The sequence below is a fragment of the Populus trichocarpa genome, chromosome 17 (assembly GCF_000002775.5).
Source record: "Populus trichocarpa isolate Nisqually-1 chromosome 17, P.trichocarpa_v4.1, whole genome shotgun sequence".
Lineage (NCBI taxonomy): Eukaryota > Viridiplantae > Streptophyta > Magnoliopsida > Malpighiales > Salicaceae > Populus > Populus trichocarpa.
In genome coordinates, this window is record NC_037301.2 from 12,283,311 (window position 1) to 12,310,409 (window position 27,099).

At 33.1% G+C, this 27,099-nt stretch overlaps 4 protein-coding genes across 23 annotated transcripts; all 4 read left to right on the forward strand.

Annotated features, from left to right (window-relative positions):
* Positions 1 to 3,383: 3,383 nt before the first annotated feature.
* On the forward strand, positions 3,384 to 6,147 carry LOC18099485 (elongator complex protein 5). Of its 19 annotated transcripts, none has more exons than XM_024588576.2 (8): positions 3,385 to 3,687; positions 3,779 to 3,871; positions 4,043 to 4,212; positions 4,372 to 4,418; positions 4,954 to 5,028; positions 5,112 to 5,169; positions 5,388 to 5,455; positions 5,699 to 6,147. In XM_024588576.2, the coding sequence occupies exons 1-6, from the start codon at positions 3,521 to 3,523 to the stop codon at positions 5,124 to 5,126; spliced, it is 567 nt and encodes a 188-aa protein (XP_024444344.1). In that variant the 5' UTR covers positions 3,385 to 3,520; the 3' UTR covers positions 5,127 to 5,169; positions 5,388 to 5,455; positions 5,699 to 6,147. The 19 variants fall into 19 exon arrangements, 13 of the variants coding, with proteins under 13 accessions (XP_024444344.1, XP_024444345.1, XP_024444339.1 ...); XM_024588577.2 differs by having other exon boundaries at positions 5,704 to 6,147; XM_024588571.2 differs by having other exon boundaries at positions 4,954 to 5,169.
* Positions 6,148 to 13,041: 6,894 nt separating this feature from the next.
* Positions 13,042 to 14,890, forward strand: LOC18099484 (uncharacterized). Of its 2 annotated transcripts, none has more exons than XM_052448378.1 (2): positions 13,042 to 13,118; positions 13,822 to 14,890. In XM_052448378.1, the coding sequence occupies exons 1-2, from the start codon at positions 13,081 to 13,083 to the stop codon at positions 14,570 to 14,572; spliced, it is 789 nt and encodes a 262-aa protein (XP_052304338.1). In that variant the 5' UTR covers positions 13,042 to 13,080; the 3' UTR covers positions 14,573 to 14,890. The 2 variants fall into 2 exon arrangements, with proteins under 2 accessions (XP_052304338.1, XP_024444179.1); XM_024588411.2 differs by lacking the exon at positions 13,042 to 13,118 and adding an exon at positions 13,255 to 13,396.
* On the forward strand, positions 14,653 to 18,188 carry LOC127904490 (uncharacterized). Its single transcript, XM_052448379.1, has 2 exons — positions 14,653 to 14,798; positions 16,393 to 18,188. Exon 2 carries the CDS (start codon positions 17,170 to 17,172, stop codon positions 17,917 to 17,919), a length of 750 nt encoding a protein of 249 aa, XP_052304339.1. The 5' UTR covers positions 14,653 to 14,798; positions 16,393 to 17,169; the 3' UTR covers positions 17,920 to 18,188.
* A 4,686-nt stretch (positions 18,189 to 22,874) lies between these two features.
* Positions 22,875 to 26,568, forward strand: LOC18099482 (probable LRR receptor-like serine/threonine-protein kinase At3g47570). Its single transcript, XM_006383377.3, has 3 exons — positions 22,875 to 25,709; positions 25,864 to 26,284; positions 26,397 to 26,568. Exons 1-2 carry the CDS (start codon positions 23,033 to 23,035, stop codon positions 26,253 to 26,255), a joined length of 3,069 nt encoding a protein of 1,022 aa, XP_006383439.3. The 5' UTR covers positions 22,875 to 23,032; the 3' UTR covers positions 26,256 to 26,284; positions 26,397 to 26,568.
* The last annotated feature ends 531 nt before the right edge of the window (positions 26,569 to 27,099 follow it).

A 27,099-nucleotide genomic window follows, 5' to 3' on the forward strand; every position in this document is an offset into this window, starting at 1 on the left:
ATGAGAGTGAAAATAAAATAAGAAGTAAATTAGAGGGAAACATAAAATATTCAATTGTAGGGTTAAATTGAAAAGAAAAATAACTTTAATATAAGAAAAAACAAATCAAAAGAATAAGGGTCAAGTTGGAAAAAATAAAACAACATAAACCTTGATTGAATGATTAAATTGAAAACTAATAAAACTCTAATAAAAGAGCCAAGGAACAAAAATTAGAAATCAAAGGAATAAGGACCGAAATGAAGAAAATAAAATATGACAAAGTGTAATCGAATGACTAAATTGAAGAAAAAAAAAACTTTTTATAAAAGGGTTAAGAATGAAAATATAAAATCAAAAGAATAAAAACTGAAATTGAGAAATAAAAAAATAAAAAGGACAACCATGTACTTTTTTAGGCTTGAGAGAGAAAAGAATGGAAAAAAACGACTATCGACAACAGACCACTCATTATCTGCCGTCATGCGCCGTACTAGGAGAAAGAAGACACGGTGACGCTTCGAAAGACACGGTAAAAGGTAGGTTTGGTCATCAGGTGGCGTCTCATACGCCGCTCAAATGACGCGAACGTCATCAACTTACTGGCGCGTGAGAAACATGCACAAATAACTTTTTAGAATAAAAAATTAATTGCTCAATATAAAAATACTAAAATACCCCTTATGCCTATAAAAATCCATGGGTAAATGAATTCTTTTAGTGTATTCTAATAGGCAAAAAGACAAACATACTCTAGTTAATTAACAGCTATAGGTTTTTTTCTTACCTCAAAGGTAGATAAATAAAATTATGATTTTATTATAACAATTAATGTGTTTCTCGTGATACAATAAAAAACGTACTCTTTGTTAAATTATTCCACCTTGTGACGTTACTACTAAAATATCCCTTTCAATTATTGCTGGCTGTCTTCCCCTTCTCATTTCAATGTGGAAGCGGTAGGCAGCTGCATTAGTTTTTGGAATCAAATCAAGAGGTTTCATGAGAAAAAATCATATAAAATAAAATAAAAAACTCTCTCGTGAATTAACTATTTGAAAATACTAAATTTATTAGGGAAATAAAACATATTATTATTTTCCTCTACTCCAATCGACCAGTATTGCATGTATATTTATTTCCAACTATGTGGGAACAACAATATTATATGTTCATCACTTGGCCTCACCTTAATTCTTTGTCCGATCCAATGATTGCGAGTTCCTGCCTCGTGGGGTTGGTTAGAGCCACAATCTTTCCTTTTGATTCGCTGATCATAATTTATTTTCAACACGAATTATTTTTCCTCTCGTAATATTTTTTAAATGAAAACATGACTGTACAGATCTAGTTTGACTGCACAAAAGTCAGCCTAGTAAAATGAGTGACCGACACTACAAATTCACATGTTTGATGCAGTGAAAATAAATCAAAATTAAAGCTTTCATCTAGTTACTGTGATGTCTCTGCTGTGGACAATCCCTCTCCTTTTCTTTTTCATCGTTTTAGGTTATTTATATCTTGTTTTGTATTTATGAATTTATTTTATTAACATAGATTTCCGAACCAGCTTGCGCGCAACTCGACTTATTCAACGAACCCTGAAGTTAACTCGAACATGAGACTACAGAAAAAACAAACCCTTTAATTTCAAATTCTTATTATGAATTTTGATATCATATAATATAAGTGAGTTTTTTTTTATCTATATTTATTATTTTTTAAATAAAATATTGATTATTATCTTTCTTTTTTTTCGATGGATGAGATTGGATTTGTTTGAAATCTTTAATCTCTCGTTAGTGGAATCTAAAAGTGTGGGACATTATTTCATTCATTCATGATAATTCAAGTTTATTTATGTGTATGTTATCAATCGGTATCTGAATTTATATTTAGAAAGTTTTTTTTTTATTAAAAGGACGGACGGCATATTGTTGGCAAGTCTTTCTATTGATGTTTTCAAGTATTTTCGTAAATATAATATATTTTAATTTTCACATGTTAATTTTATTTAGATATAGTGTGTGAATAAATTGTTGGTATTTTTCCATACATCAACGAAATTGATATTTTTCTTTTAAAAAAAAGCCCATGTGGTCGTCGAAACATATTTTTCACCAAGCATTCCCATGTGGCCGTGTTTATATCTGCGCGCGCGTGAATTAAAACAAAAAAAAAAACTTTACAATAAATATAACTATAAACAAATTGCATAATAAATAATTATAAGTACACATTAAACAATTAATCCATGCTAATTATATCCTTGAAAAATGATTAGGGTATCCAGATCAGTTTTCGTTTGCATAAACTAATTATTCACATGCCCGATTTCAAGATCATCCACACATTTATGCTTTCACAATTGTTTTTACAGCCTACGTCGGAACTTGGATTATGGAAAGTAATTTGAAGGACTAAATCCTTACAATATGCGAGGCTAGACCTCATATAAAAAATAATTTAACTTAAAATTCAAAACAAAATCAAATATTGCAAGATAAAGAGACCTCTCAAATGAAAAAAAAAAATCCTATTGGTTTATTATTATTTTAGATAACATTTTGTTACAATTTTATAATAAAAAGAATAGAGACAATGATAATAAATAAGATACGTTTCTACTTATTTCATGTTTTAAAATATAAAAATTCTTTCTAAAATTATTTTATAGATAGATTTATTTTATTTTTTTATTTTTTTTCAATCAAACATGTTTTTATCTTTTATTTTATTTTTACCTTGAAACACTAACTAAATGTAATATTTTAAAATATTTGGTTTCGTCTCGAGATAAAAACGAAAAGAATAAAAATAAAAGAGATTTGTTTCATTTTCTTTTATATTTTGAAAGGGCAAACATTCACTCTACAAATATTATATGGATAAATCTATTTTATCTCTATCTATTATGTTTCTTCTATTATAGAACACCAACCAAGCACGACCTTTTAAGTATTACACACGACATGATATATTAATATTTTTTTTATAAAAAAATTAGTATAAACGTAGTGTGGACATGATACTTGTCTTGTATTTTTTTTTACATATATTAATTTGTATTTTGATGAAGAATGAAAACATGAGCTGGAATATATTCCCTCGTAATTAATAATTAATCAATAATAAGATGCAGTGATTATTTATGATAGTATTTGAGAATGAGGTTTAAACGTTTTTTAAAAAATTAAGTTTTTTTATTTAAAATTATTTTTTTAATATTTTAAATTATTTTGATGTGTTGATATCAAAAATATTTTTTAATAAATAAATAAATATATTTTTAATATATTTCTAAATAAAAATACTTTAAAAAAGTTAATACAAACACAGCATCAATAGCTACCTATGAATTAGTAATTTTAACAAAGTATAAAAATAAAAAGAATTTTCGAAAATCCTGAATTCAGGGCCGTTTAGCAATATCAGGAAAATCCAGGAACCTAATCACAAAACCCCCAAATCTTTCCAAAATCCTCAAAATTAGGGTTTCACTTCCATCTCTCAAAAACCCTAAAATCTCTCGCATTCAACAATGGCAGAATCTATGTGTAGAACTCTCCGAGATGGATCATTAGAAGGGGAGCAAGCACCAACCCTCACAATCAGAGACACCACAGCTTCGCCGTTTGGTTTCCACGTTTTCTCTCACGTTCTCTCTCAGCTCTCCTCTTTCATTTTAGCCTCCAAATCCCAGTCCCGGTTCCTATTCAAAACCACGCCGTTTTCGTTCGTTTTCATTGTTATTATTAATTTAATTGAGATTAAGTTAATAGATTTGTTGATGTTGCAGTTGTATTGTAATTGTTGCATTTTCACGGAGCCCGTCCTTTTACGTTGATTTACTGAAGAGACGAGGAATTGATGCAAAATCATCTCATAAATGGTAATTTGTACACACTGTGTTTGGTTACTGAGAAAGTGAAGCAAATGGAAAGAAAATTAAGTTTTTTTTTTCCTTTTATGTTCGAGTAAAAATGTTTTATTATGTGTGATTGTAGGATTTTTGAAGTGATTTATGGGTGGGGACATGCGGGCTGAATAATTGTTGTTGTAGCATTCAGATTTTGGATTGCTATTCGGATCCGCTTGGTTGGAAGGATCAGCTTATGATGTCGGGAAATTTCACGGATGTTTCCTATGAAGTTTCTTTGAGTTTGAGTTGTGTTTGTAGGAATGTGAAGGATTTGGACAAGTTGTACTCTTTGATTCTTGAACTGGGGAAAGGTAATTTCTGTATGAATTTTTTGTTGCTGCTTGGTTTTGTCTGTGAAGGATAGTAATGTAAATATCACAAAATTGCATTCCGATAAGCATTTTCTCTGATGAACTGGTTGTGTTCTATGTGGGGTAATTTTTGGTAGTTTTTTGTATTTATGCTTGCAGGATTGGTTGGGCAAGGAAAAGATTGTTTTTCTGTTGCCATTGATTCGGTAATTCTGCAACCTGCAAGTTTGAATCTCTAATAACTGTATTGGTTGTTATTATGCAAGATTAGGGCTTAGGCTGCATTGTTAAGTTTAAATGAAGTTCAAGTGTTCTTGCCAGTGTGTTGTAATGATATTCTAGTAAATTGATGCCTTAGGTCTGTAGCTAAGTTCCACTTTTTATAGTGTGTTAATGTGAACAACAGGCTGCTTTTTCTGAGTGGACACTTCTTGTCAAATACTGACATGAACCAATAAGAAGTATTCTGGACTACAATATCGGATGTCTCTGTTGTTCAAAGTATCACTCTATTTTGCATGTGAGATGTGGAAACTTCCTGTGAACTGCCAATGTTTTCTGACGAGGATAGGCATTGTATGTCTAGTGTCCTACTTTAGAAGAATAGGAGGTTATATGCTGAAATGGATGGATTTGATTGTACTTTTTGTATTTTCCTAACTCTGCTGGAAAAAATTTGAAATATCATTCTTAGGTCAAAAAAAGCCAAAAAATACTTAGTGCTTTTTTGTCTCATTTTAGCTTGAGCAGACATGCTCACATGGATGGAGAGCTGCCATGGACCCTGTATGGTCATGTGATGCTGCCTGCTCATATGTCAGTGCCTATGGAAGCCTGGAGAATTTGTTGATTGATATCCAAATCATTGTCCTTATTTCTTGAGTCATGTCCTAATGCAGGAGGATGGATCCTAGGACATGGATATGATGTTGGCTATTCTTTTGGAATGGCACCAAGGTTCATTGTTACTGTTCTTTAAAAACCCAATCAATACAGAGTATATTTATGAGATATTGAGCTTGTGGGAGTATGTTATTTTATATAAAATTCTAATGACAGCGTAACATGTCAGAACACTCAGTTTCAATGCCGAGTAGTCTTTTACATGCAGTTCAAATATTTGCTCCTTTTTTTTCCCTTTTTCATTCTGATGGGTTCTTCGCAATTTTAACCAGATAAATGAAATGATGAGACGTATCTACATCAACAGTTGCAGGCCTGTTAAGCAACCTTTGTAGCCATGGTATAAGCATTTCTGCTCTTTCCAGACTTTCTCTAATTATAGGCAGTGTTTATTCACCATTTCCTTTTGATATTTCTGCAATTACTTGGCTGAGAACAAGCAACTTTGGTGTTTAAATACATAAAATTAATGTTTTACCTTTCCTTTTAAATAAATGAATCATTTGGGATATGCAGAAGGGATTCCATGACATTGATGTGGTTTAATATTGGGCATATATTCACTGTTGTTTCATGGTTACAGAACAGATTTCTAGCATCTTTTGGCTGTTACATTCAGACCTTCATGAAGTCAAGGTTACATCTGCTCTTGAATATCTGTCCTCTGTGGTGGCCAGTGTAGAACCACTGCATCAAACTGCTAATGGACAGAGAAGGGATTTGGAAAACCTCACTTTGTTAGAACAGAACTTTGGGGAAGGAAAGCTTCAAGTCCGATTCAAGCACTGAAATGGGCCTGTTCGTGTGATGGTGAATCTCTCTTTCTCTATCCTTTCCCCCCTTTCTTCTTCTTGTGTTTTTTTTGGGGTCTGGTGGGAGTTGTTGCCCCTGATTATGAAGCTTCAAACTGCCATAACAAATATTCTGTTTTTAGAGCAAAGGATTTCATATCGATCAGTCAGATATCAATTTTACATCTGTTTCATCTGAATATGAACTATTCAATCAAATTAATCAAGGCCTTCTGCCAAAGGTCAGTCAGTGCATGCATCAACAGGGCTCGTTATTGAATCAATTTCTTGAGCCAAAAAAATCAAAGTTTTTTTTTAAGGAAAAAAAAAACAGTGAAGAGAAGTTGTAGGGTTTTACGTGCCAAATGCACTGGTCCACCAAGACCCAATCACCTAGTCTATATTTATAATTGCCTTTGAGTTTATATATTTTTCCAAGCACAAACAAATTCCTTAACACTTTTGATTAATTTCAAAGAATTAATCTTAAAATGCTTTTTTGATATCACTTCCAAGAAGTTTTTCGAGATGGTTTTTATAATGTTATTGAACACTTAACCTCTCAAACGGCGGCCGGGGGTTCTCACCACCACCGCAAAACAACAATAAACAACAGCCTATTGGGAGAATGCAACGCTGGACCTGGTTTGCAGTGTCGGACACCATGTATTTGTAAAATATCTGCTTGCCCTGGATTGCTCTGTATTTTTGAAGGTCATTTGTGACGACTATGTTTAATATATTTAGAGCCCGTTTATTTGTTGTTGTATTTTAAAAAATTATTTATTTTTTTATATTTTTAAATTATTTTAATGTGTTAGTCTCAAATATAAATTTTTAAAAATAAAAAATATTATTTCAATATAATTTTTAAAAAATACATTTTAAAAAACAACCAACACAAAAGCCACCACTATTAGCAAAGAGTGAAGTTTTACGGTTTCCATGATCTCAAGAATCTGAAAATTGAAAGAAAGCACTATACAATTGTCATAGTAAATCAAGAACTAATAGATGATCTCTTTAATTAATCGTACGAACCAAGGATTTTTCTTGTTTAGTGGTACCGTTACTTGGTGCCACTAGTGTTATGTTAAGATTCTTAATTTGCAACTAAAATTTAAAATCATAAAATTATTTTTTGATTTAAAAAACATTTATTTTTTATATTAACTCGTTAAAACCTAATTGATTTAATTAAATTGATTTTAACTTAGTTGATTAGACGAATCTAAACTAGACTTAATCAAGTTAATATTGAGGAAAGTTTTTTTAAAATGAAACAAAAATATTTTGGAAAAAATTAATACACCCCACTTAATAAATAACTAGTGAATTGATCCAACAAACTAGTAATTATCTAAGCTTTAATTGTTTTCTAAATCAGATCCTAGATTGGATCTTAGCACAAACTAATAGTTAAATGCGAGACTTGAATTCAAGTGTGTCTTTGCTTAGTGGAGAGATTATCATTGAATTACAAAATACCCGTTAAAATAATAATAATAATAATAATAATAATAATAATAATAAATACCACATTATTTATAGGTCTAATATTATATTTAATTTATAGAACTGAAAACCCTTATAATATTAATATTCCAATTTTGCTACTGAACTAAAAAAACCTAGCTATAATGGCTAACTTCTTTTCTTTTCAATCTCCAGCATGCTCAGAAGAAATGATTGAAGCCATTATTTTATGACATGACGTTATTGGGGGTGCCCTTTCATGCCCTGGCTAGATTCGATTCTCAAGGTCTAGCAAAGAAGATGAGTGCCTTGTTCTAAAATTGATCGATTTTTTGACAAAATCATTGCAAATTTGGGTTGAAGCCACAGAATGGGAATATGGGTGTGGATGGAATGATTAGTGCTACATGCCATTAACTTGCAGAAATGTCTTCAGATCCTTGGTATATATGCCGGGGAGGATCCTACAACACCAGATGAGGTAGGGGACTTGTGTGACGGCTGACGGGTTGTATAGGATAGGTGGTACTGGTGGGTATGGAGGGCATGTTATGAGGGATAGGCGAGGTACGACTTTTAATATGAATGGAAGAAGATATAGGAAGCAGCTCTTGGTGCTATCGATTTGGAGCCCTGAGTTGAAGGCACGTTCCAGCCCTAATGTTTTGGACTGATAAGGTGCATGGTGGTCTTTTCTAGGGCCTTGAAAAATGGGAAAGAAGAGGAAAAAAGAGAGAAGAATAGATTGTGGATTGTTAAGAACATCAGATTCTGTGCTCTTGAATCATGAATTTTCTTATATTTTTATTTTGAGTTCCTGATTTAATGTGGCAAGGAAATTAGATGTATACACAAATGATGAAGCTGGTGGAGATTGGGGAAGGAGGACAAAGAGGTAGAGAAACTTCTTTGCAATTTCCCTATCATTAATCAAAACATTAATGGATTTATGTGAACTTGACATTTCTACACACCCACCAAAAAACTAAATTAAAACATTCTTAGAAATAAAGCAAAAAGCATATGCAAGGCTCATGCAATTTGGTAGAAGCCTAGATAGCACCCAATAACATTACACAGCATAATTGTGAAGGGATAGAGACATGGCATGTCGGCCAGCAAAAGAAGAAAAAGATTCACCCTTTAATGGGTGATGATAATGTCGAGAAAACCTTGCGTATTTTCGAAGTTGTTTTTTCAAGGTTCCGATGAGCCGAAGATATAGAAGATTGGGTGTAGGCAACCAAAACACTTGGAAAATTATTCTTTTCTGCAAGTTTAGGAAACCATCTAATGCCTGAGGAAATTAGTTATAAAAGGTTGTGGTGTCTGTGTTTTCATAAAGCTAGAGAACAGGCTTTCGAACATGCAGCAGTTGACAATATCAGCACATCACTTTGTGTGATAGTGCTTGCTTATCCATATCAAAGTAAAGGATTCCTAGGCCCTTCCCTTTTCTTTCCAATAACACTTTTTGCTGGGCAGAAACTTTGTGCTATCGTTTTGGAATTCGGATAAATACCCATCATGGCTTACTTGTTATAAGGCACTTTCTGTGATATTCCTGCTGACCAGTTCTGCCCCTTTTCTGTTCTTCGCTTTACACCTTCCTCGCAGAGGCCTGCTGTTCCTTCTGGCTGGGCCAAACAAGGGATGGAATCGTGATTATATTTTATCACCCCATGTATTTAAATCCCAATTATTGCATAACCGAAGGAAATAGTTTGTAGTTTTGCATCTTATACGAGGTTAAACACTTGAAGGATAGATATTAAAAGCGTTTGGATAAATATGAACCTCCTTGAAACTTCTCCTTTTTGCAGAAGTTCTACCATACATGATGAAAAGAATATTAAGATCTATTTCTTGTAATTTTTCATCCATTTGATTTCTTACTAGACATATTCTTGATAGTAATAATACTATTATTTATGAATTTGAAGAATCATGTTAATCTTACAGAAGAACTGGGTTAGTTTTCAAAAGCATCTTGTAACATGATTTCAAAAATCAGAGATAAGAGAGATGTTCATAAGAGAAGAAAACAATAATTAAAATCTAGCTAAAACCCAAGAAAGTGTAGCCGATAATAATTCAGCCTCTAAAGCAGCTAAGAAATGGTACACCGCAGGTCCACAGCCAGGCCGGCTTCTCATATAGATCCCAAAATCTACAGCTCAACTCATCGGTGTAGCTCGACAATCAGGGCTAGCTCAGATAGCATCAGAGCGTGTAAGATTTGGTTTGGCTACCTTTTCTTGAGCTTCATGGTTGTCAGTCCAAAAGTCCAGACAGAAAGACCAGAAAGGACAGTGACAAAACTACAAGGTGCAGGCCGCATGGCCAGTGTCGTGATTTATCGTGGGTACCAGGACAACAGACCACGTTTGTTTTAGTTAGTGGCCAGAATTTGTGATGTAAGAACTATAAGGAGATTGAAATTATTTATATGGTTTTTTAAATAGTATAAATATGATTTTATATATATATATATATATATATATATATATGTTCCAATAAAAATAATAAATAATTTCTTTTTAAATTATTTTTGACTTTTCTTTTAACTCTCCCATTATAAATGCCCTGAGTATAGTGTTTTCAAAATGTTATGTCACATGCAAGTGGCCATGGACGGAAAGGGAAAAGGAAAATAAGAAAAGTTAAGTACAGATGATGGAAAGAGGTTGGAAAGTATTCAATGGGTCCATTATTGGACCATTTATTAATTATTGGAACATCAACTATCAAGTATAGTTGCCCATTCAGTTTATCCCAAAACAAATATATTATTTCAATTTTAAAAAATAAATAAATTTATAATAATATCATTCTTAATAATAAAAAAATTCCTTGAAGTTTACTTGATAGGGTCTTATTTAGGTTTGATTGGTCCACTAGTTTGCAAATTGACATGTTAACTCAAGGTTTACATAACTCAATTACGAGGGGTGTAGTTTATCTGGTCAGATTTTAAGTTTGTTCTCTAAAGGTCACTAGTTCGAGTCTCAGAAATCTCAGGGCCATTGGAGATTTACATGATCGTTAACTTCAGGACCCGTGAGATTAGTCAAGGTCCACGTAAGCTAGTCCGGATACCCACGTTAATAGAAAAAAATAAAAAGTTTGACATAAATCCAATCTAGTTTAAATTTTATTATTTTTATTTAGTTTTTTCACTAATAATTTACATTTCACTTTGTTGACAAACCAGCATCCCTGAAAGTATTTTATAATAATTCCTGTTTTTTTAATATTTTAATATAATTTTGATGCAAATCTAAGCCAGCGGAGTTGTTTGTTTAGGGTGTGTTCAAAAAATTATATATTAAAGTACATTGCGCATCTTAATTGTAGTCAAAATCCAGTCTAGACAGTTAAGGGTGGATCCAGAGATTTAGGGTTTCTACTACTAAATAATGATAAAAATAACAAAACCCAGATGAAAGAATGAATCCATATGCTTGAGCTCTGACTCACTTTGTCAGCCATGGTGGACATAAGATCTATAAAGATGATGAACAGATGAAGCACAGTGCTCTCCTCTCTCATATGTGCCTTCATGAGCATGTAATTGTTATTATTTAGCCATGGTGGACACTACGATCAGAGCTCTGGCTCTCTTTCTTTCCCCCCACCATTTTTTTTTTTTTAGTTTAACGTAGGTGTCCGGGCCAGCTTGCGCGTACCTCGACTAATTCCACGGGCCCTGAAGTTAACGACCATGTAAACCTCCAGTGGTCATCATATGAGCAACCCCACGTTTTAATTTATTGTACCATGTAATTGTTATTTTAAAAAAAAGATTATTAGATTAATAAGCATAAATGTTGAGTTTTTAAATATGTAAATATTAATTGTACAGTTCCTGCCCTCGTACATAATTATATGTTTTCCATTACATTTAATGTATTTAACAGATGCCGTTGGATCAACATCGTATTGGATAGCCCATTACTTTCTTAATTAGCATTTACCAATTTAACTAAACTTTCTACGGTTTACTTTTTTCTTGTGATCTTCCGGCATATCACATAAACAGCTACAATCCAAAGAGCTAATGGTTTACTACGGACTAGGGTTATCATTTTTTATTTGATTTGATTTTTATTAAAAAATAATAATTAAACTGGTTAAAAAAAAATCGAAACTGAACTAGAACCAGTTTAAATTGACCAGTTTCGGTTCGGTTCAGTTATTTTAGAACAAAAACCGGTTCAAACTGGTTTGACTCGGTTTTTTCAGTTTAGCTCGGTTTTTTTCCAGTTTTTTTTATTTGGGTTCGGTTTTTTCAATTTCAGGCTTATAAAACCGAATCGGTTAGTTTTTTATTTTAAATTCTAATCGGTTTAATCAGTTTTTTTGGATTTTTCTTACCCCTATAATCTACAAATCACAAATCTCTCTTCGCTTATGTTGTAATTTGTGGTTCATGAACAGTGCGGAGCGAGGAGTGAGTTATTAATATTTTTTGAACTATTAGGATTTTTTAAAACAGTTTAGGGTTTATTATTATAAATATATATCATGTAATTTTATTTTGATATAGCGATAATATAATAAATCAAGTGCTGATAATTGACATGACGATATAATAATACAAAAACGTTTTTTTCAAGTCAGATTCGGGCTGGATAGACAATTATGGGACTCTAAAAAGTCATTTAGCCATAAAACACACGCACATAAAATAACAAATCCTAAGGTAACATCCATTTCACTTTTATATTTTAAAAATATTTTTAAAAAATTAAAAATATTTTATTTTTTTCACTCCAAATTAATATTTTTTTAATATTTTCAAATCATTTTAATTTGCTGATATCAAAAAAATTTTTAAAAAAATAAAAAATATTATTTTGATACATTTCTGAGTAAAAAATATTTTAAAAAACAACCATAACCACACTTCTAAACATTCCATTAATATTTTTAAAAAACAAGAAAAGAAAATCCCTAGTTCAATTCTTAATTTTTTGAATACAACCTTAATAATAATAATAATAATAAAAAAGTTGCCGTCCATTTCCTATATATACAAAGGACATCATCCTTTTTTAATTATTATTAAAAAGATGCAATTAATTTTCTCAAAAGGCACATCATATTCGCAGAGAGAGAGAGAGAGAGAGAGAGAGAGAGAGAGAGAGAGAGGAATTCCATAATTATAATTTGATAGCAAGTGGACCACTTCTGAAGAATCTAGATTTGATCATTATTTGAGGAAGATAGTTCGGAGCTTAAAAATCCTGCAGACTTGCATGATTAATAAATCTTAAATAAACTTCAAGTCACTTTGGTTCTTGTTTGTATTTCACGCTTTTCCAATCCCTCCTCCGACCCGAACTATATTGGCCACTTATTCTTCCTTTGTTTGCAGGCGGTGACAGGGTGATTTTGACTTTGGGGCCTCACAGGCAGGCAGCCTCGTTGGGTTTTGGTTGCCTCTGAAAATCTATTACATAAATCTGTCAGAAAACAATGGTTACGTTATTTTTTTATTATTATTAATATGATATTTTAATTAATTTTATGAGTCCTGAAAATTTTCAATAAGATCTCAAACTTATAACCATTAAAAATCAAACTCAAAATCTAACTAATTAAACAACTTATAACCATTAAAAATCAAACTCAAAATCTAACTAATTAAGTTTACTCTCGAGATTATGGTTACTTTATTTTGCTCAAAGCTGTCATGGAGGTGGTGGTGGTTCAGCCCTTGACACCATACATGTAGGGCTTCTAAGACATCCTAACCAATCGGCAACCTATAATTCTTGGTTCACCCCATTTTTCCTTGTTGGCTCAATCTGACTTCCAAATTTTCTCAGCTATCACTACTCAAGACTGATCAATATATATATATACACACACACACACACACACACACACACACACACAACAAATTAGTGACCATAATTTTCCAAGTATCTCCCCCCACGTCAAAGGAAACATGCGTACCTGTTTCATGCTTGTAGCAGGCTATTATTTTCTCCAATAAACACCATCAGGTCTGGTTATTAGTGCTAAAATCTCTCTAGATGGACGTCTTCTTGTTATCTCTTCTATCCCTTCAAACAATAGACTCAGTCCCCATCTCTATCTAAAATCAGTTACTCCATTATTTATTGGCTTATTTCTTCTTGGCTTGGTTATTTATGCATTCAGTTTCCATGTCCTTATCTTCACTTCTTTTTGTTGATACCCTCTGTTAGTGCTCACCTGCTAATTCTTAGATACCAAAGTCTTCAATTTTGTGATGACCTTTAAATGTAGCTTTTGTTAGGTTCCAAATTTGAATGCTTCTTTCTTAACAAGAAAAGACCTCAAAGTTTGGGTGTCTGTCTTTTTCTATCAGTCCTTTGGTTATATTTATTCTTGATAGGGTTGCGGTTATTGCTATCGGGTTTGAATGATTTTCTTGTTTTCTTGGAAGGGTAAATCAAGAAATGGCAATTGAACTCTGTCCAGAAAGTTCCGCTGGTGTTAGTCCAAGAATTTCGTTTTCTCATGATCTTTGCGTACCGGATATTGTTCCTTTTGAACAACGCCTCCCTCTTCGATCAGGTTCATTAGGTAACATTGATTTCGACTTCTGCGCCGTCCGAAAGAGTTTCGACTCATCGTCAGCAGACGAGCTTTTCTCTGATGGAAAAATTCTTCCCACTGAAATCAAGAAAAAGACTGCTTCTGCTAAACAAATGGATTCGTCTGTGCCCTCAAGACAAGTCCTACAAGATGATGTTTCGTGCAATGATAGTCTGAAGAAAGACCGCTTGAAAGAAATGAAGAGTTCGAGTAATTATGAAGCAGAAGATCAAAAGCAAAGTTCAAAATCTTTTTGGAGTTTCAAGAGGAGTAGTAGCTTGAATTGTGCCAGTGGTTATGGAAAAAGTTTGTGTCATTTGCCACTCTTATCGCGAAGCTACTCTGCTGGTTCAACACCAAGAAGTAAGCGAGCCCCATTAACGAAAGACACTAACCATAAGCAGAATAAACAAGCATTTTTCAAGTCATCACAATCGTCGTCTACGAAGAATTACCAGAAGCCTCCGTTGAAGAAGAACTATGGACCTTATGGAAATGGTGTTCGTGTCAGTCCAGTTCTGAATGTTCCATCAGGGAATCTATTTGGTTTAGGTTCAATCTTCTTCAATGGAAAAGATAAGAAGAACATGAAGAAGTGACTTACCAAATATGTGCTTTAATTAAAAACTACTTTCAGCCTAAATTTGAATGCTGTTTTATTGGTGGCTTGATGTTTTTTCTTTTCTTTACTTAAATATTTTTGTTTACATGATTTACCATTTGAAAAGATTGCCATGAAGACAAAGAGATTGAAAGGTGGAGGGGGTTGAGGGGCCGAAAGATGATAAAATTCAAGGCACATGGTTCTGGAGCACAAAATGACAGGTAACCATCGCTTTTTGTATTTGCTCACACATGCTGTAAATAATTTGATTTTTGGTTTCTTCTTTCATTTTATACAAGAAGAGATTATTTAAGTTTGTGGGTATGTTTCTATGGTGTCTAGTTGTTTTCGGTTGGGGAGAACATGATGAGTTGGTTGTTCTTGTTTGGATTCAAGAATTATTAACAAATAATTGTAATTACTGATTTCAAGATGAATTTCAGTAACATAAATATCCCTTCCCAACTTGCTATTTCGTTTTCTTCTTCCTTTTTGTTAAAAACTATGCATTTTCTCTGATGACTAGCAGCCCCAGATGCAAAAGTGTAGGCTGCTAGCCCACAAGAACGTAGAAAGGAAAGTCCTTGCTCATTTTGATTCAAACCAGCAACAGCTAGCCAATTCACTTCATAGTGATTTTCCTAAAATTATTACCAATTGATACTTAGGTAGTATTCACTTCAAATGTTTTTGGAGGCATAATTTATAAGCTCGGCTATGATGTAAGAAAATGGTAATTTAATCTTGTTGGAGTCTCTTTAAATGTTTCTTTTCTAGAGGAAATGTTTCCAAACTGGTCCAATGTCTCGGCTTCATCTCTTTTCCTTACGGAAAAGAACAGCAGCAAGTGTCGTTTTTATTTGTTTGTTGTTTTCCTCCTTTTCTTGCCTGCTTGGCAACTAGCTAGTTAGTTGTTAAGAAAGCCTACTGTATGAACTACATCGACAGCATTCAGACCCGAAAGAGATGGAAATATGCATGAGTGGGAGGGGGGGGCCAAGGGAAGAGCTTAATCATGGCACATGCTGTGTGTCATAAACAAAGACATGTACCCTTGGTTCATGCTCGTCCCTTTTTTTTTAATCTCTTGTTCATGGCGTACACACTTCAATTCTGCTTCCTCTCCTCCAAATGCTCATCAGTTTTTGTCATGTCTTGCAATGTTTTAACATGGTATCTTCAGCGTTTGTATTTCCTTCTCGAGAAAACTAATACACATGCCAATGTTAAGAACAGCCGTGTGGATCCCAGTTCTCAGAACCATCCTGACAACTACCTTACAGGCAGTATAGTACTGCGTGCAATGAAGATTCCTACCTTATACCTCAACTCTATAAAAAAATAGACCTCAAGAGGGAATCTGTGGTGCCTCACTTGACTTCTAGTTTTGCCCAACATGGGATTTTAAGTCATTAAACGTGGCTACCATAACAATCTTTGATGTAAATATATAAAGCTTTTGTGGGAGCAGAATCGAACCCATTACCAAAAGCAGAGCTTGCAAATGCATAGCCTTTCGCAGCTAGTTGGCAACATTAACTTGTTCAACGATTTACTTGAAAAAAACATTAACTATTTTTTTTTCTGTATGATTCAAATAAAGCTAATTTATTTAATTAATTGAGACTATAACTTAAGTTATTGGATTTAAAAAAAAAAACCCTTACAACGTCTAAATATTTTACTAAATAAAAAATACAGAGCCGCAGCATATTGCAATCTTTTCATTAGAGAAATCCCTATTAGAGTATTCAATGCAAATTGACACTTGAAAATTTTGTGTACACATCTAATGGTCACTTGAAACCAACGCAGAATTGGTCAATTAGCTGGCTAGATTGCCAGCTTCATGGCCCATGCAGCTGTCCTCAGGGACCGACCAGGCAGAAACATATACGTGGATGATTCAAATTGGCCAATGGCATCTGTGACAAATGCAAAAATAATGATTCAGATCGGCAAATGGCAAGTGTAACAACATTCCTCCAGTATTTGAAGTTTGAACACTTGTATTCTCTGAAAAAATCCTTATCCTCTAATTTTTTCGGTTTGTTTCTCATTAATCATCGATTAATTATTCTTCCTCCACCCGTTTCTGTATAGTTTTGATAATTACTTGAGCCAATCACAAGGCTTTAGTCAATTTACAACATCATTTTACTGATTCCCAATTTGATACCAAATACAAAACGACTAAGAGGGGAGTGTCTTGTGTTCCTGTCGTACATGACCACTCAAAACAGGACTTCCTAAAAGAAACAAGCAGCTTGCCGTTTCAGCAACTCAGGATGCCGGACTTGTGACACAATTATAAGACTTGTGTTTTTTCGTATCTCTTGATAATTCTTCTCGTTTGACATGGTACATCTGTTTAGATAGCTCTATTTTCTGCTTTCTTCGACTTGAAAAGTTTTAGTTTCCCTCTTTTGCACAGTAGCTGTGCATATAGAATTCATTTCCAATCTCCCTTTGCAGTGTTCTATTTTGTTGCAATTTGATAGGCTTTCATTCTCCTAGATAGCTTACCATCAAAACAGAAATTGTTGTTTTCCTTGAAAAATCTTGCTGTGCTTTCTTGAAGAATTTCAAGTGATGGCTAATGAATTATGCTTGGATGATTCTTGTGCGAGTCCTAGAATCTCTTTTTCTAATGATTTTTCCGAGAGAGACATTGTACCGATAGAACAGCGCCCTCCCCAATCAAGTTCATTGAATTCAGATTTTTGCTTTCACAACGACACCATCAATCTAGAATCTCCACTGGCAGACGAACTATTCCTCAATGGGAAGGTCGTCGTCCCTATTGAAATCAAGAAAATTATCCCCCCCATGACACATGCACAAGAACAACCTGGATGTCCACCTCCACAGGTATGTCTTGATGCTACCTTAACTGAAAAGGATTCAAGGCATGAGAGCTTGAATGTAATCAAGATCAATACAAGCAAAGGAAACAGCATTGATCGAGAATTTTCATCCTTGAGGGAACCTTTCCTTAATCGGGAAATCATTATTCCTCTCAAATTCAAGAAAAAGAAAAACATTCCACCACCATTTTCACCACTAGGTGCATTTCTTGATGCTGATGATGACAACGATGAAGATACTAACAAAGGCTCAAATCGTTGGATGATCAAGCCTGCAAGAAATAAACCGGACGGCTACGAGAAACAAAACTTGAAACAATCTTCACGTTTCAAGAGGCGCAGTAGCTTGAGTCGTGCTAGCATATGTGGAGGGATCGCATGTCCTTTTCCGTTCTTTTGTCGAAACAACTCTGATGTATACGTACCAAATGTGAAGGGAATACCATTGTCATCAAAAAGGTTCTCACAGTCGTAAGATGAATTCACAGAACTGGAATAAGTTGCGGCTTTCTCCTCCATACAGCTGGTAGATCATTTAATGTGATGAATCATTTGAAGAAGAAACGAATTCTCATTTCCACCTTCTTCTATTACTTTATATTTCATTTCATTACAATTTACTATACATGTAACAATCAATATTCATCTTATGGGACTGGTATTCCGTTTAATTATCATGTTACAGTACATTGTCAAGGCTCGATGTGTTTCAATTCTAGAAAATAAGACCAACGTTTCTGTAAACAGGAGTAGTTCTTCTTCGTTTTCTTTTTTGGTTATGTGTGCAAAGGTGTCTCCAAATCATTTTGATGTGTTTTGGAGTGTAATAAGAGTTGTTTTTTAAAGTATTTTCATTAAAATATCTTTAACATGTCGTGAGTAAAATGATGTTTAAAATAACAATTGTTTTTAATTTAAAATATTTATTACTCGGTAACATATTAAAATAATTTTTTTAAAAAAAATTATTTTTAATATCAACACTTGAAAATAATAAAAACACTTTAACAAATTAAGTTTAAATAAAAAAATTTAATTTTTATCTAAACCCATTTAAAACGCAAAACCAAGCTAAATCTATCTTTGGTGCGATTAAAGTTTGACTATCATTCATCTGGTTTCATTATTTATTGGATCAATTCTAATTTAAGTAGAGTTTCATTTTGAATTATTTTGTACATTAATCTAGACAAATTTGTGTAATTCTATAAGTTGATATGTGACAGGATAATTAAAAAAAAAAATTGAAACGTTTTGAATAAAATAATTTACCAAATGACACAATTACTTCTAAATTAACTTAATTATCCAATAAGTTAAATTTTAAACCGAGTCAAACCGGACTGGTCCAACAAGATGAAGATTCTTTCACTTCATCGTATTATTTCTTCTCTAATTCAAATATTCACTTGATCTTTTGTTGCTGGGCAACTTTTAGAGAATGAGACCATTAAATACTTAGGCTTCTGGCCCGCTACTATTGGATTAATGTTTATAATGGTCTTGGGCCGCATTTTTGTTCCTAACACTTCCTTGTGGACCTGCCTGTTATTATGGACTAATCTTGATTTAGATGTGGTCCAACTTAAGGCTCGTAGTGGAAACGAAGAAGATTGGGTTAATTTGATTTGAATTTGGGTCTCGTTTGGATTGCAATGTGAGGCAATGTAATATGTTTTCAAATTCGAATTTCGTTTGTTTGCTAGAAAATATTTTTTTTTTAAAGTGAATTTCAGAAAAATGAATTATTTTCTGATGTTTGGCAGTGTAATGAAAAATAAGTTGGAAAACAGTTTTCAGTGTTTTGATTATGTCATGGAAAATGAGCTGGAAAATAACTTATTAATGTTTTATTTTTCTCAAGTTTATTAAAATAATAAGAAACAAATCTTACAAATTAAAAGGTTGAATGAGAATGAAATTGAAAAAAAAATATAATTTCATAAATTATCTCAAATAAAATAAATAATAATCAAAATAATAGATATCAAATCTAAAAAAAAATGAAAGATGAAGAAATTAAAATAATAATAATTAACATTTCATAAATTATTTCAATAAAATAAGTAACAATCAAAAGAATGATGACCAAATTTGATACATAAAAAATTTCAATAAAAAAATTATAAGGGAAAAGTAAATAACAATTATAAAAATGAGAACCAAAGTTAATATAAAAATTAAATTTTAAGAGATGAAATTGAAAAATAAATATTCAAAACAAAATATATATAGCAATCAAAAGTTTGAGGATCAAATTTGATATAGTCAACAAATAATATGATATTTCTAAATTTTTCACAACTTCCGGAAAGTGTTTTCCGCCCAAATTTTCCAGGAAAACACTTTCCTGGAAACCAAACCAAATTCTCCTTTGACTGGAAAGTGTTTTCCGTTGACCAACTTTCCTAAAGGCAAACAAACACAGGAAAGTTTGGAAAGTGGTTTCCCAGAAAATAAATTCCGTGAAACAAATATAGCCTTAGATAAGAGAGAAGGGAAAAAAAAGAGAATTTGCTGATTTTGGACGATGCGTATGGCTCACTAAAACATCAAAAAATGATCATTTATGGTCAACAAGTTTATTTTATTAAGATTTTTATGATAATACCGATAATATTGTAATCGAAGATTTAATGTATCTTTGGTGGTCTTTTTTTTTTCTTCTTCTTTTTTTCTTTTTTGCTTTTTTTATGCAATCCATTTCTCTTTTTTTTTTTGCCTTTGGATCTCCTTTTTTTTTTATGGTCGTTGGATATTTATAAAATTAATTTATGTTTTAGCTAGAGAAACTTTTTGAAAGATTAAGAGGAAAACAAAAAAAGAAAAGGAAATGTCCCAACTCCCAACACTATTATTAATAGTTTCTTGAAGAAGAAAAAACTTTTTTTATTTTTTTATAAAAATATTTTTTTCCTTCATGTATCATTGTGAGCTTTTTATATAAATTAAATAAACTGGCTTATGTACATATATCAAATTTTTATTTTTAATGCTAAGTTTTAAAATGAATAACACTATTCATTGGCTGAAATAGATGTTTGTAATATAGCATGGTAATTAAACTAGTTCATAATTAAATTATTTTGAACCTAAAATCTTGAATTATAATCTAATTTCTTACATTCATTTTCATGGAATAAACACAAGAAATATTCTTCAAGTACAATTTATTACGTGTATCAAAATTTAGCATGTTTGGGAGTGTGGTTGTGGTTTCTTTTCAAAGTACTTTGTTTTTCAAAGTGTTTTTCATTCAGAAATATATCAAAATAATATTTTAAAAATTATTTCATTCAAATAAAAAAACACATAATAATACAAAATAGAGAATGTCTATCTCTTGCATCAATCTCTTCAAGTTGGAAGGAACTTGTTCTCAAGTTCAAACCTTAATAAAAAAATATCATCCACCATGAATATCTTTTTATTGTCTAATCCAATTCATTATGGGTCCTTAACATCTTTACGGGGATCACCTCATCATGGATCCTTAACACAACATATTATGTGGGTCATCCCATCGTGGATTCCTGACACAACATTTTGTATAGGTTGTTCCATCGTGGATTCCTGACACAACACTCTTGTGTGGGATGCCTCATCATGAACCTCACTACCAGGATTAATTTCAATAACAACAACCATAGTAGATGAAAACTACACACTAGTTTCATGATATCTTTTTTTCAATAGGGGACCTTCTCATCTCTTTAACCCGAACAGGTCTAGTTTTGCGATCTTTTCTAACTATGATTATTCAACAAAACACAACAACTAACCATCATAAATCATAAGTTATGATACATATTTTTACAATATCTAACCAAAACGATCAAGAAACGTTGAATTTTATTCCCAGCTGATACAGATAGGAGCAAGGAATAACAAAATTTGTTATAATCCAAAGCTTTTAAAGACAAAAACACCATAATTAAAAGGAGATACTGGGGGTAGAATTTCTTGAAACATCCCACAGGGAGCTTGCGTCTAGTTCCGGTTATCTACATTTTAATAATAATTAATTAGTGGATGTCTTGTCGGCCTTAAAATTCGCGCCAACTTGTTTTGCAGGAAAGAGATGCCGGGGAGAATGATTGGAGTGGATATATAATGGTTGAGTCTAGACAAACTACACATTTTTTTTTCAATACCCAAATTAAATCTAAAAAAATATTGTTTTATAGTGAATCAGCTGACTCTAATCATACCCAAATTAAATATAAAAAATATTGTTTCATGGTTATTTTTATTTTCTTTTCATAGTTAGGTTTCAAAATCTTACTTGCTGTACTGATCAGTTCTCTAGTTTAAGTGCTCTATTTAAAACAATTAGTATGTTATTTTTTGCATGGTTTAAGATTATTATTATTCACATTATAATTTAATTGCAATTTTATAGCTTAAGAAACTCTAATTTTTCTCTCTACAATATTTCACTTAACAATTATTTAAAACCTTACCTTGAATTATGAGCTATTTGTGTCAATAAATAATTTAATTCTATTTTCAGACGCTAGCTCCAGTTCAAAGGAAAAAAAAAAAACTTTGTTTACATAATTTATATATATAAAAAAAAAAACAAGTTATGGTCGATCGCTGGTGCTAAAAATGTACAGAAATTGATGTTTTTGTTTTAATGCAACAAGATAATGGGCAAGGATGGTTTGACTTGGACTTTGTTCTCAAGAATTAAGAAATTAATTATGATATGATCCAGAAATTTGCTCGTCTCACCTACTCCTATCCATGTCAGTGGATCCCAGTGATGAAACCCTTGGTTGAAAAATATATTCTTTTTTTTTTTTTTTTAATGGAAGCCAAGACCTTCTGCTCTAGTAGCCTGTTTCTGCATTGAATTCAATGATTGATTAAGGAGACTGGTTACCGAAATTGTTTTTTATTTAAAAAAATATATAAAATAATTTTTTTTTAATTTTTTAAAAATTATTTTTGATATTAACATATTAAAATGATATAAAAATACTAAAAATATATTAATTTAAAATAAATAAAAAAATTAAGTTTTTTTAAAATACAAAAATAAATAGCCGTTTACCGTAAACATAAAAGGACTAGCGGAATTCCTCGCAAAATCAAACTTCCCAAAATTCTACCTGGGCATGCGTGTAAAACAATATCTCGATTTAATAGCTTAGTAGATAAGATATTATAATATAATTTATATTTTTTAAATATTTTTTAAATAAAAGTTTTTTAAACTTGAAATTTACAAAAAATTATATTATTTTATATTTTATTTTTATCAAATAAATAAAAATAATAAAATTTAAATTTATAACTACTTAATGATTAAAATTTTAATATTATATTAAAGAATCATTTCTTTAAATTATTAAGATGAAAGATACGAAGATATGATGAAGTATATTATTCTCTCGCGATAGAACTCTTAAAATCTTTGTCGGCTCTAGCTTTTTCATTAACTACCGTTTCCTCATGACCATTCATCTGTAGTCAAAAGTAAGCAATTTACAGCTCCAAGCCTCCATGTTCATCATATAACAATATTGTTTACAATACCTTCAATAATCAGTGCTAGTAAAGCTCTGGAGATTAGCGTCAAAATGATGCTGCCTGGCACGAGTTCATGGATATTGTGGCCAATCTTCTTGCAAATATATCTACTCGTTTCTTTTTCCTTCTCGATATATGGAGGAAATGAGACCGACAAACTCTCCCTGCTAACTTTTAAAGCTCAAATAACAGGCGACCCCCTTGGTAAGCTAAGCTCGTGGAATGAATCGTCACAATTCTGCCAGTGGTCAGGTGTTACTTGTGGACGCCGCCATCAAAGGGTTGTGGAGCTTGACCTACACTCTTACCAGCTAGTGGGCAGCCTATCTCCCCACATAGGCAACTTGAGTTTCCTCAGGATATTAAACTTGGCAAATAATAGCTTAAGCCTTTATATCCCTCAAGAGTTAGGTCGTTTGTTTCGTCTGGAGGAGTTGGTCCTCAGGAACAACACGTTCGATGGTGGAATCCCTGCCAACATCTCGCGTTGTGCAAACCTCCGAATCCTTGATTTCAGTAGAGGCAATTTGACAGGCAAACTTCCTGCCGAACTTGGGTTATTATCAAAGTTGCAGGTACTGACTATTGAACTCAATAATTTTGTTGGCGAGATACCATATTCTTTTGGAAATCTGTCAGCTATCAATGCAATTTATGGATCCATAAATAATTTGGAAGGAAGTATTCCGAATGTTTTTGGACAATTGAAACGATTAAAAATACTCTCGCTTGGTGCAAATAATCTGTCTGGCATGATTCCTCCTTCTATATTCAATCTCTCTTCTCTTACTCTACTATCTTTCCCAGTTAACCAGCTTTATGGGAGTCTTCCTCATACCTTAGGCCTAACTCTTCCAAACCTTCAAGTGTTTAATATCCACACTAACCAATTCGGTGGGCTAATTCCGGCAACTTTCTCTAATGCCTCAAATCTCCTTTCTTTTCAAATTGGAAGTAACAACTTCAATGGAAAAGTTCCACCACTGTCAAGCTCACATGATTTGCAAGTTTTGGGTGTTGGTGATAATAATCTGGGAAAAGGTGAAAATAATGACTTGAATTTTGTCTATCCTTTAGCAAATAACATGACTAGTTTGGAGGCTTTGGATACAAGTGATAACAATTTTGGAGGGGTGCTTCCTGAAATAGTAAGCAACTTCTCCACAAAGCTAATGAAGATGACATTTGCGAGGAATCAAATCCGTGGGAGCATTCCAACCCAAATTGGAAACCTCATCAACTTGGAGGCTTTAGGGTTGGAAACAAATCAATTGACTGGCATGATACCAAGTTCTATGGGGAAACTACAGAAGCTGAGTGATCTATTTCTTAATGGAAACAAAATCTCTGGGATGATCCCATCTTCAATGGGGAACATGACTTCTTTAGGGAGAGTTAACATGAGACTCAATAATTTAGAGGGAAGCATTCCACCAAGTCTGGGAAATTGGCAGAAGTTATTGTCCTTGGCTCTCTCGCAAAATAATTTGAGTGGTCCCATTCCAAAAGAACTAGTTAGTATTCCATCCTTATCAATGTACTTAGTACTATCGGAGAATGAGCTGACTGGATCTCTTCCGATAGAAATGGAGAAGTTGGTGAATCTTGGATATCTGGACGTTTCTAAAAACAGGTTTTCTGGAGAAATTCCTAAAAGTCTTGGTAGTTGTGTGAGTTTGGAAAGTTTGCATTTGGAGGAAAACTTTTTGCAAGGGCCAATCCCTATCACTTTGAGTTCTTTAAGAGCAATTCAAGAACTTAATCTCTCCTACAACAACCTGACAGGCCAAATTCCTGAGTTCTTGGAGGACTTTAAGTTATTGGAGAGTCTGAATCTGTCTTTTAATGACTTTGAAGGTGAGGTGCCAGTCCAAGGAGCCTTTCAGAATACAAGTGCAATTTCTATTTTCGGAAACAAGAAGCTTTGTGGAGGAATACCCCAGTTAAATCTGACCAGATGCCCATCCAGTGAGCCAACGAATTCGAAATCTCCCACCAAGCTGATATGGATAATCGGAAGTGTTTGTGGCTTTCTGGGAGTAATCTTGATCATCTCTTTCTTGCTTTTCTATTGCTTCAGAAAGAAGAAAGATAAGCCTGCTGCTTCTCAACCTTCATTGGAGACCTCATTTCCTAGAGTAGCCTATGAAGATCTCCTCGGGGCAACTGATGGGTTCTCTTCAGCAAATTTAATTGGTGAAGGTAGTTTTGGGTCTGTCTTCAAAGGAATTCTCGGACCAGATAAAATAGTCGTTGCAGTGAAAGTTCTCAACCTTCTACGTAAAGGAGCCTCCAAAAGTTTTATGGCAGAATGTGAAGCTTTGAAGAGCATCAGGCATCGGAATCTTGTCAAGTTATTGACTACATGTTCTAGCATTGATTTCCAAGGTAATGATTTTAAAGCTCTAGTTTACGAGTTCATGGTCAATGGAAGTCTAGAAGAGTGGTTGCATCCAGTTCAAACATCAGACGAGGCAAACGAGCCAAAAGCTTTGGATCTCATGCATAGGTTAAACATTGCAATTCATATGGCTAGCGCACTGGACTATTTGCATCACGATTGTCAAATGCCTATCATTCATTGCGATTTGAAGCCGAGCAATATTCTTCTAGACACTAACATGACTGCTCATGTTGGAGACTTTGGATTAGCAAGGTTCCATTCAGAAGCTTCAAATCAAACTAGCTCTGTTGGTTTGAAAGGCACCATCGGCTACGCAGCCCCAGGTAACGTTCATAGTTTTTCATTATTTACTGGTTGTGAAATTTCTTTCCGTCGTGATGGATTTAGGATGTTAAGAAATGCCCCATGTTTTGAATCTTAGTACTAGTCTTCAAGGTCATAAATAACTTTGTACACAACCATGTATATAAATCGCAGAATATGGTATCGGAGGCAAGGTGTCCACTTACGGTGATGTTTACAGCTATGGCATCCTATTGTTGGAGATGTTTACAGGAAAGAGGCCTGTAGATGGCATGTTCAAAGATGGGCTGAACCTTCACAGCTATGCTAAAATGGCACTGCCAGACCGCATTGTCGAAGTCGTGGATCCGTTACTTGTGAGAGAAATCCGAAGTGTCAATTCCTCTGACGAAATGGACCTGTACCATATTGGACCTCACGAAATATTTGCATGTTTGATGACAATTATCAAGATGGGAGTTGCTTGTTCAGTAGAACTTCCAAGAGAGAGGATGGACATTGGCGATGTTGTGACTGAACTGAATCGAATCAAAGACACTCTTCTTGGAACTAGGATGCGCGCATAGACAACATGAAATCATTTTCTTAACAGGAGGTAGAGATCGCTCAGCCATTATATTAATACTCAGGCCAGGATTATACATGGCAATAAAGATCGATCAATTAATTGTATTCCATGCGAACTAATCATCTCTTGTGTGCTGCAGGTGCCTGTGGTGATCAAAATGGAAATGAAAATCAGTCCAAGAGGGCGTGAAGATGTTTATATCAATCCTTGCGGAAGTAGAAAACTAGTCCCAGAGGACTTTCATAAGTGTAACAGAAGTTAAATTTTTCTTAATAAAATGGTATGCAGTAAGCATTCTCGTTCCCTCAAAATTTCTTGCTACCAATTTTTAGGAAAAGAAAATTTTCTTTTGCTAACCTGAGTGAGCAAAAAGCATATGCAGAAAAAAGGTTGTTCGTCAATAATAATTATATTGGATCGAGCTAGATGGATAAATTTTTGTTGTTCTGTAATATTTTTTCAAGTGGTTATTTTTCTTTTTCTTTTTTTTTAGGAAAAGCTATCATTTAGTCATCAAACGAATGAGTAGGTTGTAATAATCATTTACACGAAAAAAAGGTTTAATCATTTATGAAACTAATCTTCACTTTGGATGGACCTTATTCCAGTTTACTACGATATTTGAATCTAGGCACTCTTGCTCTCTCAACTTTAGCCTTGAATCTTTTCTTCAAAAAACAAAAACAAATACTTTGTCCTTGAATCTGTTTGAAGACAAATGATGGATACATTTGTAAGTTAGCCAGAGCCCATGATTACAAAATGGCTCCCAACAGCTTGAAAGCAATGGACATGCAAAGAGCAAGTGCAGTCTTTCAAAGGTATAGTAAGCTTGATTTTTT

Excerpts from the sequence above, each read along its gene's own strand:
- LOC127904490 (XM_052448379.1), top strand. The coding sequence starts at position 17,170 with ATGGCTAATGAATTATGCTTGGATGATTCTTGTGCGAGTCCTAGAATC.
- LOC18099484 (XM_052448378.1), top strand. The coding sequence starts at position 13,081 with ATGGAGGTGGTGGTGGTTCAGCCCTTGACACCATACAT. Across the intron at positions 13,119-13,821 it reads CAGCCCTTGACACCATACAT|GGTAAATCAAGAAATGGCAA; the intron begins GTAGGGCTTCTA and ends TTTTCTTGGAAG.
- LOC18099482 (XM_006383377.3), top strand. The coding sequence starts at position 23,033 with ATGATGCTGCCTGGCACGAGTTCATGGATATTGTGGCCAATCTTCTTG. Across the intron at positions 25,710-25,863 it reads CATCGGCTACGCAGCCCCAG|AATATGGTATCGGAGGCAAG; the intron begins GTAACGTTCATA and ends TATAAATCGCAG.
- LOC18099485 (XM_052448380.1), top strand. The coding sequence starts at position 3,521 with ATGGCAGAATCTATGTGTAGAACTCTCCGAGATGGATCATTAGAAGGG. Across the intron at positions 3,688-3,778 it reads GCCTCCAAATCCCAGTCCCG|TTGTATTGTAATTGTTGCAT; the intron begins GTTCCTATTCAA and ends TTGATGTTGCAG. Across the intron at positions 3,872-4,042 it reads GCAAAATCATCTCATAAATG|CATTCAGATTTTGGATTGCT; the intron begins GTAATTTGTACA and ends TTGTTGTTGTAG.